Here is a 14,578-nt window from a genome sequence, read left to right as displayed (position 1 = left end):
GTGTTAGATGCTTACTTTGTGGTGGAACATGCATTTATCCTTTTTATTTTTCAGTGTAATTTTTAAAAATACATATTGGACACAATTGGATATCCTTTATAAATTTGAAAATTAAGGAATTATCTTTAAACCATAGATAAAACATTAGGTTTTACAACAGTTGCTAAAGAAGTCAGGGTATTTTTTAAGGCAGCTACTTTTATCATTTTTTTTTACCCACTTGTTAAAGCATGAAGAGCTAACCCAATTTATCACACAGTTTACATGTGAAATATTCCATGTAACAGCTCCCTTTCAAAATATTAGTATATTTTTCAAGTCAACTAGAACAGAAATTATAGAAAAACTAAATACAGGGCAGCTTCCTAAATATTAAATAGGTCCTTTAAGTGTCCAGGTAGATAGACAGGTATTTGCCTGGCGAAGATAATTTCTTCCAATAGAGAAAGGATAAGAAGGTAGAACTCTTTGATGGGTCGCTACAAAATAACTCTTGGATGGGTCTCTAGAGACAAGTTTGGCCCCTTGTCTTCCAGTAGACACCTTTTGGATCCTGAAATCATTCTCTGTGGCTTGTTTTGTTTTTGTTGTTGTTTTGGTATCAGGGATCAAACTCTGGACCTTGCACTTGTGAGGCAGGTGGCACCACTGAGCTAAATCCCTGTCCCATCTCTGTGACTTCTTTACTTTAACATAATGGCCAATCTGTATGACCTTTGTGCTCTGACTACTGTTGAAATTATGGGTGATTGGAAAGAGGGGAAGTAGAGGCCTCTCCTTGCTCTGACAGTGTCCATAACTCAGAGGTCACCAATCTAGAAGTCAGATTGGTAGATATAATTGTGGATGTGATACCAAAAAGTCTTTGTGGGGAAGGTGGTAGGGCTGGCCTTTACTTTTTTTTTTTTTTTTTAATTTTGGTACCAGGTATCGAACTTGGGTCCTTGAGTTTGCGAGGCAGGCGGTGGCACCACTGAGCTAAAACCCTGGCCCACATATATATTTATTTATTCATTCATTCACTTTATTTAAAAAAATTTCAACCTACAGAAAAGTTGAAAAATAAATACCTTTCACCTAAAAGGGTTAACATTTCCATATTTGCTTTTTTCCATATTTGGTTATTGTGCTCACTTTTTCTGTGAATGTATACTTTTATACATTCTTTTCTTTTTTCCTAAGGCCATCTGAAAATAAATTGTAAACATTGCAATTCTTTTTTTTTTGTACCAGGGATCAAACTCAGGACCTTGCCCTTGTGAGGCAGGCACAGTTTTTGTTTTTGTTTTTTTTCCTTTTCAGTACTGGAGATTGAACTCAAGACTTTGCACTGGCAAGCCAGGAGTAGCAGCACCACTGAGCTAAGTCCCTGACTCCCTCAACACTGTTATTCTTTTTTTTTTTTTAACCCATTAAGTTTATTGGTACATTTAAAACAAACAATACAGTTACTTTATCATTGGGATCTTGTACCTACACCGTAATTCTTTACGCCTAAGTACTTCAGAATGTGATTTTTTTGGTACCAGGGATCAAACTCAGGACCTTGTACTTGCACGGCAGGTAGAGGCAACACTGAACTAAATCCCAGTCAGCATGTGATCTTGTTACAAAGACATTCTCTTACATACCCACAGCTTACTCACCAAATTCAGGAAATATAACATCAATACAATGTTTTATTTATTTTATTTATTTATTTATTTTTTTTGGTACCAGAAATTGAACTCAGGTCCTTGCTCTTACAAGGCAGACCACCAAACCGTTGAGCTAAATCCCCGGCCCCAATACAATGTTTTTATTTAGTATACTGTCTATATTCAATTTCATGAAACATCCCAATAATATCTAGTTTTTGTTGTTGGTTTTACAGTAGTGGGGATTGAACCCAGCCTCACACATGCTAGGCGAGCCCTCTGCCACTGAGTAACATCCCCAGCCCTTTTGGGGTTTTTTTTGGTTTGTTTGGTTTTTGAGACACAGTCTTCATAAATAGCATAAACTGGCCTAGAACTCAAAATGTTTCTACCTCAGCTTCCCAAGGCCTGGGATTACAAGGATGTGCCACTCTGACCCATTTTTATTTTATTTTTGTGGGATTTTTAAAAATAATATGATGTTGGGACCAGGGATTTAACTCAGTGGTTCTGCCACCTACCTCTCAAGTGTAAGGACCTGAGTTCTATCCCCAGTACAATAATAATAATAATAATAATAATGATAATGATATGTGAGGATTAGTGACATTTTCCCACATTTTTTCATTAGTACCTATTGGTTTTATAGATTAATAGATTTCATTTTGGCACAAAACGTGCACATATATACTTTTACCACCTCTACCCCCATCCGCATCACCTTCCTTGACGACCCCCCAATTTAGGGTTTCATTGTGTATGATTGTTTTTGTTTTTTTAAGACAGGGTCTTTCCTGGTACCCCAGGCTGACCTGGACTTCACTCTGTATTCCCAGGCTAATCTTTTGTTTGGCTTTGGTTTTTGTTTGTTTGGTTGGTTTTTGGTTTGTTTGTTTGTACTGGGGATGAAACTTGCAGTGGCACCACTGAGCTAAATCCCTGGCCCTGTTTTGCTTTTTTTTTTAATTTTCAGAGATCAGGCTCTTGCTATACAGCCTAGGCTGACCTCGAACTCACAGCTACCACCTGCCTCAGCCTCTCAAGTACTGGGATCAGTCAGGCGTTGTAGCATGTGCCTGTAATCCCAGCACTCAGGAGGCTGAGGCAGGAGGATCACTGTGAGTTTGAGACCAGCCTGGGCTACATAGTGAGTTCCAGGTCAGTCTCAACTACATAGTGAGACCTTGTCTCAAAAAAAATCAAGTACTGGGATCATAGGTATGTGCATCACACCCAACTTAATCCTACTTAATCCAACTTAATTTTGAACTCATTATTCTCTTGCCTCTGCTTCTTGAATGCTGGGATTATAGTTGTGTGAGAAAACAATCAGCAAGTCTGACCTATTTTGTGGCAATAACTCAGAACTAGAACTAGAATCTTGCTTGCTCTATGTCATATCTGTATTAGAACTTTCAATGTGAAAATTGTTTCATAAATAATCAGAAAAGTGAGCTGGATGTGGTGTCATGCCCTTGTAATCCTAGCACTCTAGAGGAGGATCACTATAAATTCAAAGTCAGTCTTGGCTACAGAGTGAGTTCAAGGCGAGCCTGAACTACATAGCGAGACTTTGTCCTAAGTAATCAATAATAATAATCCGAAAAGTAAATAAAATATATTTGAAAAAATTTGGGGGGATTAATACAGACTATGACCCACAAAACCTTATAAACATGATTAAGAAGTGTTTTGTTTTCTGAGACAAAGTCTCGTATATAGTTCAGGCTGGCCTTGAGTTGTGTAGCCCACGCTGACCTCGAACTGGAGTCACTCCTCCTGACTGAGCTCCCAAGTGCTGCAATTACAGGTGTGCACAATGCCAAGCTCTATAGACCAATTTCACATAAATACCCTTTTTTATCTCCTATAGGCGACTGAGTCAAAGACCTACACCAGAAGAACTGGAACAACGCAATATACTGCAACGTGAGTTCAGCTAGGGAAGTCAAGTTTACAGACTTTCTTTGCATACAATTTCCATATACATAAAAGAAAAATGAAAAATTTGCTGTAAGGACCAAGGGAAGAGTGTTCCAGCCAAGGGAGAATATCCTTTCCTGAAGGGAATGGAATTCTCCCAAGCTTCCTGTGGAAGATGTTATCAGGGTATTGTTTAGGATACTCTGATAATCCAGAAAATTTTGTTTTAAAGTTCTCATAGTATTCTGGGACTGCCTTGGGCATTTCAGAGCATTTGACAATATATGGGATGTATAACCCACTTTTGTTTGTCTTTGGGTACCAGTGTAAGTCCCAGTGTCATAATCTTTATCCTGCTGTTATTTCTTCTTCCCAAGTGCTGGGATTATAGGCATGTGCTCAAGGGCTCTTAGACTTTCTTGTCTCTACAGCCACCAAATTCAACCCTGTACTTAATTTGTTGTCTATGTTCATAAATAATTTCCAGAGATATTGTCCTAGTACCAATTTGATGTGTTTTTCCAAAAGTTAATGTGATGTTTGGCCTTAAAAAATACCTCAGTGGTGGGCCGGGGATTTAGCTCAGTGGTTCCGCCCCCTGCCTTGCAAGTACAAGGTTCCCAGTTTGATCCCCAGTACCAAAAACTCCTCAGTGGAGGCTGGGGATTTAGCTCAGCGGTACCATGCCTTCATGGCACTCAAAAGGTCCTGAGTTCAATCCCCTGTACCAGGAAAAAGAAAAGAAAAAAAAAAAAACCTCCTCATTGAAGAGCTTTAGGTGTCTCTGGAATTGTTTGTATGCATACTGAGTCTACCCATTCCATTGCTTGCTCTCTTAGCACTATCTGGATGTGCACAACTTAGTGAATTTTAACATGCAAGTGCCTTAGAGACACATTGTGTGAAACTTGGTGTGATCTCCATTGTCCATTCTTATAAGTCACTCTTGAGCAATACTCTGTAAACTTTTTCTTAAAGAACACGTAGTAAATATTTGCAGCTTGACAGACCAGGAAGCAAATGTAAAGACTATTGTAGGTAGTTATAAAACTGTATAGGGGTGGGGTAAAAAAATATAAAAATAAAACTATTTACAGTCTCAACTACATAGTGAAACCCTGTCTCAAAAAAACCAAAAAGAAAATAATAATAATAATAATAAATAAATAAAACTGTTTAAAAATTTAAGAGACTTCTTAGCTTCACAGGCAGTATATAGGTACCAAATTGGACCCATAAGAAACAGCTATGCTGTTAATACTAAAATGTTTATTATTCAAATTGCCATTTTGAAGTAGTATTATTTTTTCTGTCAACTGTAGCTAAAAACGAAGCTGATCGTCAGGCAGAAAAACGAGAGATTAAACGTCGGCTTACTAGAAAGGTACTGCTTTCTATTTTCTTTTTATTTCAGTCTGTCTACTGATTATATGTCTTGTATATAAGTCTTGTATTTGGATGATCTGTTTGATTAGAAATAAATGAATTTGGGCCGGGCGTGGAGGCACATGCCTGTAGTCCTGGCACTCAGGAGGCTGAGGCAGGAACGAGTTCAAGACCAGCCTGGGCTACATAGTGAATTCCAGGTCAGTCTCAACTACATAGTGAGACCTTGTCTCAAAAAAAAAAAACAAAAAAAAGAAAGAAAGAAATTAACAGGGGTGTAGCTCAGTGGCATTGCACCTGCCTTGTAAGCACAAGGTCCCGAGTTCAATATCCGGTACAAAAAAAAAAAAGAAAAGAAATAAATGAACTTGATTTATGGTGCCATCAATTGCTATGAAAATAAATATGTGTAGAAAGTTATATATTATCAAGAGCTTTTTTCTTCCTGTCTTTCATGAAAGAGGATTGGGGTTTTTTGGGTTTTTTGGTGTTGTTGTTGTTTTTGAGACAGGGTCTCACTGTGTACCCCAGACTGGTCTTAAACTCATGTTGATCCTCCTGCTTCAGTCTCCTGAGTGCTAGGATTATAACCATGCCTGGCTTCATTTTTGTTGTTGTTGTTGTTGTTTGTTTTTTGGTACCAGGGATTGAACTCAGGTCCTTGTGCTTGCAAGGCAGGTGGCAGAACCACTGAGCTATATCCCTGGCCCTCATTTTTAATATTTTTAAAAGGCTTGGCACAAAAAGGTGTTTGATAAATTTTTACCTTTTATTTCATAGACCTAGGATTTTGATATAGACTTTGCCGGCATTGTGGCACAAGCCTGTAATCCGATCACTAAGGAGGCTAAGGCAGAAAGATCACCATGAGTTCAAAGCTAGCCTGAACTACATAGCAAGACCCTGTCTCAAAAAACAAAAACACAAAACAAAAAAAACTTGGTATTATTTCTTTGTTTTGAAGTTTTGAGGAAGTTTTTGTTTTGCTTTGGTTTGTTTTTGTTTTTGTTTTCCCTCTGGTGCTGGGGATCAAACTCAGGGCCTTGCACATGGGAGGCACTGTGTCATTTAGCTACACCCCTAACCCTGTAAAACTTCTTGATGTGTAGAGAAAATAACAGGAGGGGTATGGAATATTCAATAGTTTTGCAAAACAAACTGGTTATTTTCTAATCTGTGAAAAAATTGAAATAACCCTAACTAATACTTAAAAGTATGAAAAACAATGATTTTCTGCCTTGGTTCTAGATCAGTTAGGGTAGAACCTTTTCTGTGCTTGACCTGTGTTATCACTGAGATTAATCCCTTTCTTTTTTCTTTCTCACCAAAAGTTTCAAATTGCCTCCTATAGATTTTGTGGTCTTGTCTGAGTTTTTTTTTTTTTTTTTTTTTTCCCCTGAGTTTCATAACCTTACAAGAATCCCCAGAAAAGATCTAGATACTCTTTTCTTGATTTATCCTACTTCCTTTTTTTGGAATGAAGTGATTATACTTGATAATTAGAGGCCATGGCTGGACTTCATGACTTCGTGTTGAGCAGGTTACCTGATTGTATGACCTTATCATAACTTGCTACCTATCTTGGGCACTACTGATGTTGAAATAAAATGTGTAAGAGTTCTACTACCCAGCTGGGCCTGATGGCACAAGTCAGGGGTGATGGTGCACACCTGTGATCTTAGCACTTGGGAGGCTGAGGCAGGAGGATCACCATGAATTCAGGCCAGCCTGGATGACATAGTAAGTTCAGGCCCACCTGAACATCAAGACCCTATCTCAAAACAAACAAGGGCCAGAGATTAAGCTCAGTGGTGAGTTCAATCCCCTATACCAACAAACAAACAAATAAAAAGGTTTTACTACTCAAAATGTGGGCCTTGGACCAAGAGCATCAGCACCTCCTAGGAGTTTTTAAGACATACTTACCGGGCCAGAAATTTAGCTCAGTGGTGCTGCCACCTGCCTGGCAAGCACACCACATTTTATTCATTTATTCATTCACTCGTTCTTTTTTTTTTGGTACTGGGGAACTGAACTCAGGCCCTAATGCTTTCGAGGTAGGCTGAACTACTGAGCTAAATCCCAGGCCCTCAATTTTTCGTTTTTATTGCTAAGGATTGAACTCAAGAGTCTTAAACATCGAAAGTTTACTCACTGCCTCTGAGCCCAGGCCAGAATCTAAATTTTAACCAGATCTGCAGGTGATTTGTAGGTATATTAAAATTTGAGAAGCACTAAATTATAGCAGTAGTTCTCCGTCATTTTGTTTTGTTTTGTTTTCAGTTTTAACCTTGCAGTGAAGTGCTAAAAAATAAAGATGAGATAAGACAAAAATCTCTTAATACCCAGAAATCTCTGGGGATGGGACCCAGGAACTAATTATGGTTAAAGACCCAAGGGATTGCAGTGTTCAGTGAAGATTAAAAGTAATTTCAGTGAATGATTGGTGGCCAATTCCTGGCATGATGAGCTAAGAGGTTCCCTTTCTTTCAGCTTAGTCAAAGGCCAACTGTGGCTGAACTCCTTGCCCGGAAGATTCTGAGATTTAATGAATATGTGGAGGTAACAGATGCTCAAGACTATGACCGACGAGCTGACAAACCTTGGACGAAACTGACCCCTGCTGACAAGGTTACTATGAAATGCTTATGTATTCTCTCTCCTTTTCCTCCTCCTCTTCCTCCTTTTCTTCTTCCCTCTTTCCACCCTCCCTCTCTTTCTACTTTTCTTTGAACAATACATGATCCTGGCTAGAAAGGGAACCATAAACAAAGCTTCTAGTTTTTGTTTTGTTTTGTTTTTTGTACTGGGGATTAAACTCTGGACCTTGTGCTTACAAGGCAGGTGGTGGAACCACTGAGCTAAATCCCTGGCCCTAAGCTTCTGGTTTTGATATGATGTTAAGTTTCAAGTCAGTATGCAAAATGCCATGTTATACAACCAAACCTTTTACTAATAACTCTACTACCAACCCACTGAAAATAAAAAGCTATATTGTAAAGTAAAATAACTTGAAGGAAGGCTGGGCATGTTGGTACACACCTATAGTCCTAGCACTCGGGAGACTGAGGCAGGAGTATCACCGTGAGTTTGAGGACAACCTGTACTACAAAGTAACTTCAAGGCCAGCCTGAAGTACATAGAGAAAAAAGAGGCCAGGGATGTAGCTCAATGAGGCACTGCACCTGCATGGCAAACACAAGGTCCTGAGTTCAATTCCGAGTATAGAAAAAAAAAAAAAACTACAAGCAAATAAAACACATTTTGGGGTTTTGGGTGGGCTTTTCAGGGATTTTTTTGTTGCTCTTTGGTTGGTTTTGAGATAGAGTCTCACTATGTAATTCAGGCTGACCTTGAACTCATTATGTAGCCCAGGCAGGCTTCAAACTTGTGGTGATCCTCCTGCCTCAGCATCTTGATAGCTGAGATTATTTTGTCTTTCTTTTTGAAACAGAGTCTCACTAAGTTGCTAAGTTACCCAGGCTGGGCTTGAATTTGCAATCCTCCTGCCACTACTGCCATCATGCCCAGCTCAGGTTTGTTTTTTGTTTGGTTTTATTTTGTTTTTTGTAGTGCTGGGGATCAAAACTAGGGCTTCATATACATTAGGGCAATGCTCTACCAGCTGAGCTATATTGCCTCTCTGTTTTTTGTTGTTTTGAGACAGGGTCTCAATATGTAGTCCAGGCTGGGCTCAAATTCTTGCCATTTTTCCTACCTCAGCCTCCCTAGTGCTGAGATTATAGGTATGCATCACCACACCTAGCATAAAACTTTTTTTTTTTCAACTGTTCAATTTTTATAGAACATGTTAAAAATGAGGTTTATATAGGGCCAGGGATTTAGTTCAGTGGCACCACGCCTGCCTTGCAAGCACAAGGTCCTGAGTTCAATCTCCAGTACCACCCCCCCATTAGGTTTACTTAAAAAGACCAAAGCCCATGTCATCATCAGATTCCTCAGATACTTCTTTGTTTCCACTTTCTTCTCAGCTGGGGCAGTAGCATTGGAGAGGCAGGGCCTCCTGCAGGTGCAGAATCAGCTGCAGGAACAGGTTCACCAGCCTGTACAGATGAGGCTCCCAATGTAGACATTGGCCAGGGCCTTTGCAAACAAGCCAGACCAGAAAGGTTCAACATTGACACCAGCCGCTTTAAAAAGGGCATAGGTCTTATCCTCTTTGACAGTCACCTTGTCGTCCTTGTGAAAGATAAAGGCAGAGTAGATGTGGGCAAGCTCAGAGATAGAGGCCATGGTGTGGGCTACTGGGCACAGTGCTAGTCACAGGATGAAGTGAGTGCCTCACCCCAGTTGGACTTTAGCTCCCTCAAAAGAACTCAATGCCTTGGCAGCAGCTGGGGAAAGAGAAAACACATTTTTAAAGGTGGTGATGATTGGGAGATATGTGGTAAATTTTAATAGTTATTGATACTTTATTTCTGTAATGGGAAAAACATTTAACTTGAGTTTTTAGGTTTATCATGAGATGAATGGTATCAGGGAAAGTGATATGAATCAGGCTCAGAGCAGTGCTCAATGTGTTGAGCTCACTTCTTTCCTCCCTCTGGTTGCCTTGCTGGGGTTGCATGACTCATAATGTTAAGTAAAATAGAGATTAGATAGCAAGTCCCACTGTAGTATGGTAGCAGACAGAAGATGATGACATCTTTTTATTTCTACTCTACAGGCTGCCATAAGAAAAGAATTAAATGAATTTAAAAGTTCAGAGATGGAGGTACATGAAGACAGCAAACATTTCACACGGTAAGACCCCAAAAGACTCAACTGTTAACAGCCAACTAAAACATATATATCAGAGTTGTTCAAATACGAAGAAATCTGATGATATCATTAAAAGAAAGTGATGATTATAAGACTACTTCAAAAGGAAAAAATACGAGAAAATGAAAAAATGGAAATGAAGTTTTTGTAAAGGGGGAGGGAAGAGGGGTGAAGGGAGGGCAGGGACATGGGGAAAAAAAGAGAACCAAGACCTGTCATGTAAAGGTACAAGATCCCAGTAATGAATGTAACTGTACTGTATACCTAAAATGTATTAATAAATTCAATGAGGAAAAAAAATTTTAAAAATACTACATTCAGAAAAAAGGAAGAGAAATAAGAGTCAATAGTATATACCTACTCTGAGTTTGGCATTTTTATGTATGAGGTGTGATCAAAGAATATGATGAATACTTAAATTTTTTTAAATGTAGTACAGTAAAACACACATTAGCTGAAGCCAGGAATAGTAGCACATGACCGTATTCCCATCATTCAGAAGGCAGAGGGAGGAAGAGTTCAAGGCCAAACTGAACTGCATAGTGAAACCCTGTCTCAATAAATAAATAAGACTCAGTGCCTTCAGTCCCTCTCAAAATACTCCTCCTCACTTCCAACACATTTATCCTATCATTCTTTCTTTTTTCTTTGTGGTACCAGAGATCAAACTCAGGACCTTGTGCTTGTGAGGCAGATGGTGGAACCACTGAACTAAATCCCCAGCCGCTATCCTATCATTCTTGCCACTTTCTGAAGCAGTTCTGGAAGTCCTCTTTCCTAGTTATCATTAGTTATGCTAGCATGTCTACCTGGATATCTCGAATTGATTTAAAATGCTTACCTTTCATGGTCATTTTGACTGAGGAGGAGCCAGAGCTGGTGAATAAGGTGGGTGAAGATATGCTATAATGTTTTTACAACCTGCCTTTCCATTGGATATCACTCAGCAGCAGGCGCCACAGTTTTGATCACACCTTGTAAAGATACTCATACAAGAAGACTTCCACAACTGCTTCAGAAAGTGACAAGAGACACACCTGTAGTTCCAGCACTGAGGCTGAGATAGGGGGATTGCCAAGAATTAAAGGCCAGCTTGAACCACACGGGGACACTGTGTCTCAGAAAGGAAGGAAGGAAGGAAGGTAGGGGTAAGAACAATAGGATAACTGTGTTTGATGGCAGGGAAGTGGGGCCAGAGATTTAGCTCAGGGGCACTGCTGCCTACCTTGAATGCTCAAGGTCCTAAGTTCCGTACCCAGTACCCCCCAAAAAAAAGGAAACAAAAGACAGGGAAGTATTTTGTGATTTTTTTTGTTTTTGTTTTTCTGTTTGTTTTGGTGTTTTGAGACAGGGTCTCACTATGTGGTTCAGGCTGGCCTTGAACTCACTACGTATTCCAGGCAGGCCTCAAACTCACAGCAATCCTCCTACTTCAGCCTCCCAAGTGTTGGCATTACAGGTGTGCACCACCACACCCAGCCTTAAACTCTATTTTTTATCAGTCCTTGTATATTAAATATTTTCCGTAAACTTGAAAAATAGGTTAATATCCCCATTTTTATCAGTTAAGAAATGGAGATTCAAATCCTTAAATAATTTGGGCCAGGCATTTAGCTCAGTGCTGCCACCTGTCTCACAAGTGCACGGTCCTGAGTTCAATCTCTGGTACAAAAAAAAAAGGAGTACAAATCCTTAAATAACTTAACTTGCCAATAGGTTACAGAACCAGTATTTACAGAAAGGAATGAATAATAATTTCAAATAGAATAGAAAGGAACTTCAGAGCCATGGAGTAATCTTTCTTGCATCTTACCTTCATAGTTTAAAGATGAAGAGACTGCTAAATTAGACAAGATCTTACACTATGTGGTTTTAGTCCTTTCTAGCACAGTTCTTACCAACTTGGTGTATGAACTTCATTTTAATTATTTATTTTCATGAAACAAGCTAAGTAGTATTTTGATTTGAAATAACTATTATGATTTAGGAACCAGCATTGTATATAATCAGCTAAACTAGGTGCAACATGACACTGCATACAATCCCAGCACTGAGAGAGTGAGGCAGAATATCAAGTAGTTTGAGTCCTGCTGGGCAATTTAGCGAGATCCTGTCTCAAAATAAAAAATAAAAAGGACTGTGATTTAGCTCAGTGGTTCAGCACCCCTGGGTTTGATCCCCAGTACTATCCCCCTCAAATCCCACACTTGTAATCCCAGTAGTTGGGCAGCTAAGACAGGAGGATCATAAATTGAAGGCCAGCCTAGGCTATATAGCAAGTTAAAGGCCAGTCTGACTACACATGGAGACCTTGGCTCAATAAATAAATAATAAGGCCAGGTGTGGTGGCTCATGCCTCTAGACCCAGCACTTGGGAGACTGAGGCAGGATCACTGTGAGTTTGAGGCCATCCTGGGCTGCACAGCAAGACCTTGTCTCAAAAACTAAACAAGTAGAAGGAAGAGAGGGAAGAACAGAGGGATAGAGAAAAGAGGTACTGATAAATGGTAGCAGTGAAAGTTATATATTTTCCTTTTTTTTAACCTGAGCTTTCTCACTGAGCTACATGCCAGCACTTTTTCTTTTTCATTCTGAGACAGGTTTAAGTTAACCAGGTTGATCTCAAACTTGCTACCCTCCTACCTCAGCCTCTCAGAATGCTGGGATTACAGGTGTACACCACCATGTCTGGCAGTGAAAGTTATCTTTATATTACTCTCTGAACAGAACCTAAAATTAAATAAGAAAATAATTACCAAGTTTGCTATCTAAAGAAGGACATAATTGTGTTTTTCTATCACCATACATGTAAATGATTATATTGATTACAAAAATTTTGGTACTGAACTGTGATGAGAGTGGCAGTAGTAAATTCCTAGTATAGTGATAACCCCTCTCAAAACATTGAGAGCACATTGTAATATGTAGCATAATGTAATATGAACACAAATAACAAACTATGCATGCCTTGAAGGATTTCTTAGTATAGTTTGGCAAAAGACCCAGGTATTACTAATTACAATACAATCAAAATAATAAATGCCTGAGTCAGTATGCCAAGAATCATACCAGAATTCTCACATTTCATGGCGATGTCAGTGTTAACTTTTTGTTGTCAACAATAATAGTAAATAACATGCTATAGTGAATGAAGTAAAAAAAAAAATAGTTCCTGCAAAAGAAGAATCATAGAGAAATTCATCTGAACAAAATGGAAGGAAAAAGCACTGCAAACAGCAGGACCAGCATAAGTGAAGCTATGGGAGGTGGAAAGTGCATGTAGTTAAAACATGATTTGTGGGGCATTGTGGTGAAGATATGCAGAAAGATGGGTTACAGTCCCACTTTGATGAGCTTTGCCTCAGGTGACATCCACACCTATAATTCCAGCATTTAGGAATGCTGATACAGGAGAATCAAGTTCAAGTTCCTGAACAGCTTAGCCAGACACTGTCTTAAATAAAATAAAATGGGGCCGGGGATTTAGCTCGGTGCCTGTGTCTGCCTGGCAAACATAAGGTCCTGAGTTCGATCCCCGATACCAAAAAATAAGTAAATAAAATAAAGTGGACTGGGAATACAACTCAATAATGGAGCTCCTCTGATTTCTAGCCCCAAGACTATAAAAAAAGAAAAAGGGCCAGGGATTTAGTTCAGTGGTGCCATCCCTGGTACCAAAAAAAAAAAAAAGAAAGAAAGAAAAGAAGAGCTTTATCTATTATGTTAGGATGTTGGAACCACTGGAAATTTAGAAGTATAAAATCCTTGCCAGGGATTTAGCTAAGTGGTGTTGCCACTTGCCTCGCAAGCACAAGGTCCCGAGTTCGATCTCCAGTACCAAAAAATAAAACTAGAAAATTCTGTGTATTTCCAAATGAGCACTAGTAGAACTATGGAAGATAATATGGAAGGATGAAGAGACTAACAGCAAAGAAACTAATGAGCACATGAATTAAATAGTCATAGTGACTGTAATCTCATCTACTTGGGAGACTAAGGAGGATGCCAGTTTATCAAGATCCAGTCTCCAAATTAAATTTTTGGTACTGGGGATTCAACTCAGTACCTTGCATTTGCAAGGCAGGCATGGTGCCACTGAGCTAAATCCCCGGCCCTCCTCTCAATGCTTTTGAAGGCCAGTAGAACCTACAGAATATTGATGTCTCACCTTCATCTACATCCTTGAGTTAGGGACGCTGACTTATATGCTTATTGTCTAACACAGCTAGCTCACATTTCTCCCACTATATGTAGTATTTCTTGCATTGATTTTTTTTTCGGTGCTGGGAATTGAACTCAAGACCTTGTGCTTGCGAGGCAGGCACAGCACCACTGAGCTAAATCCCCAGTCCATCTTGCAGATTTTAATCCTATTTAATGCTGCAAAACAAAAATATATGTCTCACAATGAAAACAATAATAAAAATAGAGTGGAGGAGAGACATAGTAACCTGTTATCTAGTAACTTGTTTTTGTTTTTGTTTTTATCATCTGTTTTAGCTACCATCGTCCATGATCGTGAAGTTTGAGAGGAACTAAACGACCCCCCCCCAAAAAAAAAAAAAAAAAAACAGGGTTGCTTTGCAGCTTGCCTCTGGAGTGACGTGGAGGGAGCTTCAGCACTTCCCAGCACTGCCAGAATTCTACCCTCTGGGATCTGGTTCTGGAGTAAACAGCACTCCTACAAATGTAGCTTTTCACTGGAATGGATTTTCATGTGCTGCCCTTGGGGCTGTGCCAAACACTGTCAGTGATTTTGAACTTTTCTTTGCAGCATACTTGAGGGGTTTTCCCTCACAGCCACCAAAGTTCTGGACCACTTTCAAGTTCCAAGTTGTATTGGCTTCACC

The 14,578-nt window shown here is 39.3% G+C and overlaps 1 protein-coding gene and 1 pseudogene across 7 annotated transcripts in view; one reads left to right on the top strand and one right to left on the bottom strand.

Annotated features, from left to right (window-relative positions):
• Phactr4 (phosphatase and actin regulator 4) overlaps window positions 1–14,280 on the top strand; it is an 85,591-nt gene extending 71,311 nt beyond the window's left edge. For all 7 annotated transcript variants that reach the window (XM_019208796.2, XM_010632388.3, XM_010632369.3 and 4 more), the window contains 5 exons: window positions 3,511–3,566; window positions 4,883–4,944; window positions 7,440–7,577; window positions 9,634–9,710; window positions 14,229–14,280. In XM_019208796.2, the coding sequence (XP_019064341.2) occupies window positions 3,511–3,566; window positions 4,883–4,944; window positions 7,440–7,577; window positions 9,634–9,710; window positions 14,229–14,244 (349 nt within the window). In that variant the 3' untranslated portion in view covers window positions 14,245–14,280. The remainder of the gene's footprint in view (window positions 1–3,510; window positions 3,567–4,882; window positions 4,945–7,439; window positions 7,578–9,633; window positions 9,711–14,228) is intronic.
• LOC104867841 lies at window positions 8,679–9,200 on the bottom strand (annotated as a pseudogene).
• Window positions 14,281–14,578: the final 298 nt, after the last annotated feature.

Source organism: Fukomys damarensis, unplaced genomic scaffold (assembly GCF_012274545.1).
Source record: "Fukomys damarensis isolate Sample0158 unplaced genomic scaffold, DMR_v1.0_HiC HiC_scaffold_23, whole genome shotgun sequence".
NCBI lineage: Eukaryota > Metazoa > Chordata > Mammalia > Rodentia > Bathyergidae > Fukomys > Fukomys damarensis.
The sequence above is the reverse complement of the archived record's forward strand: the minus strand, read 5'-3'. Positions and strand labels throughout refer to the sequence as shown.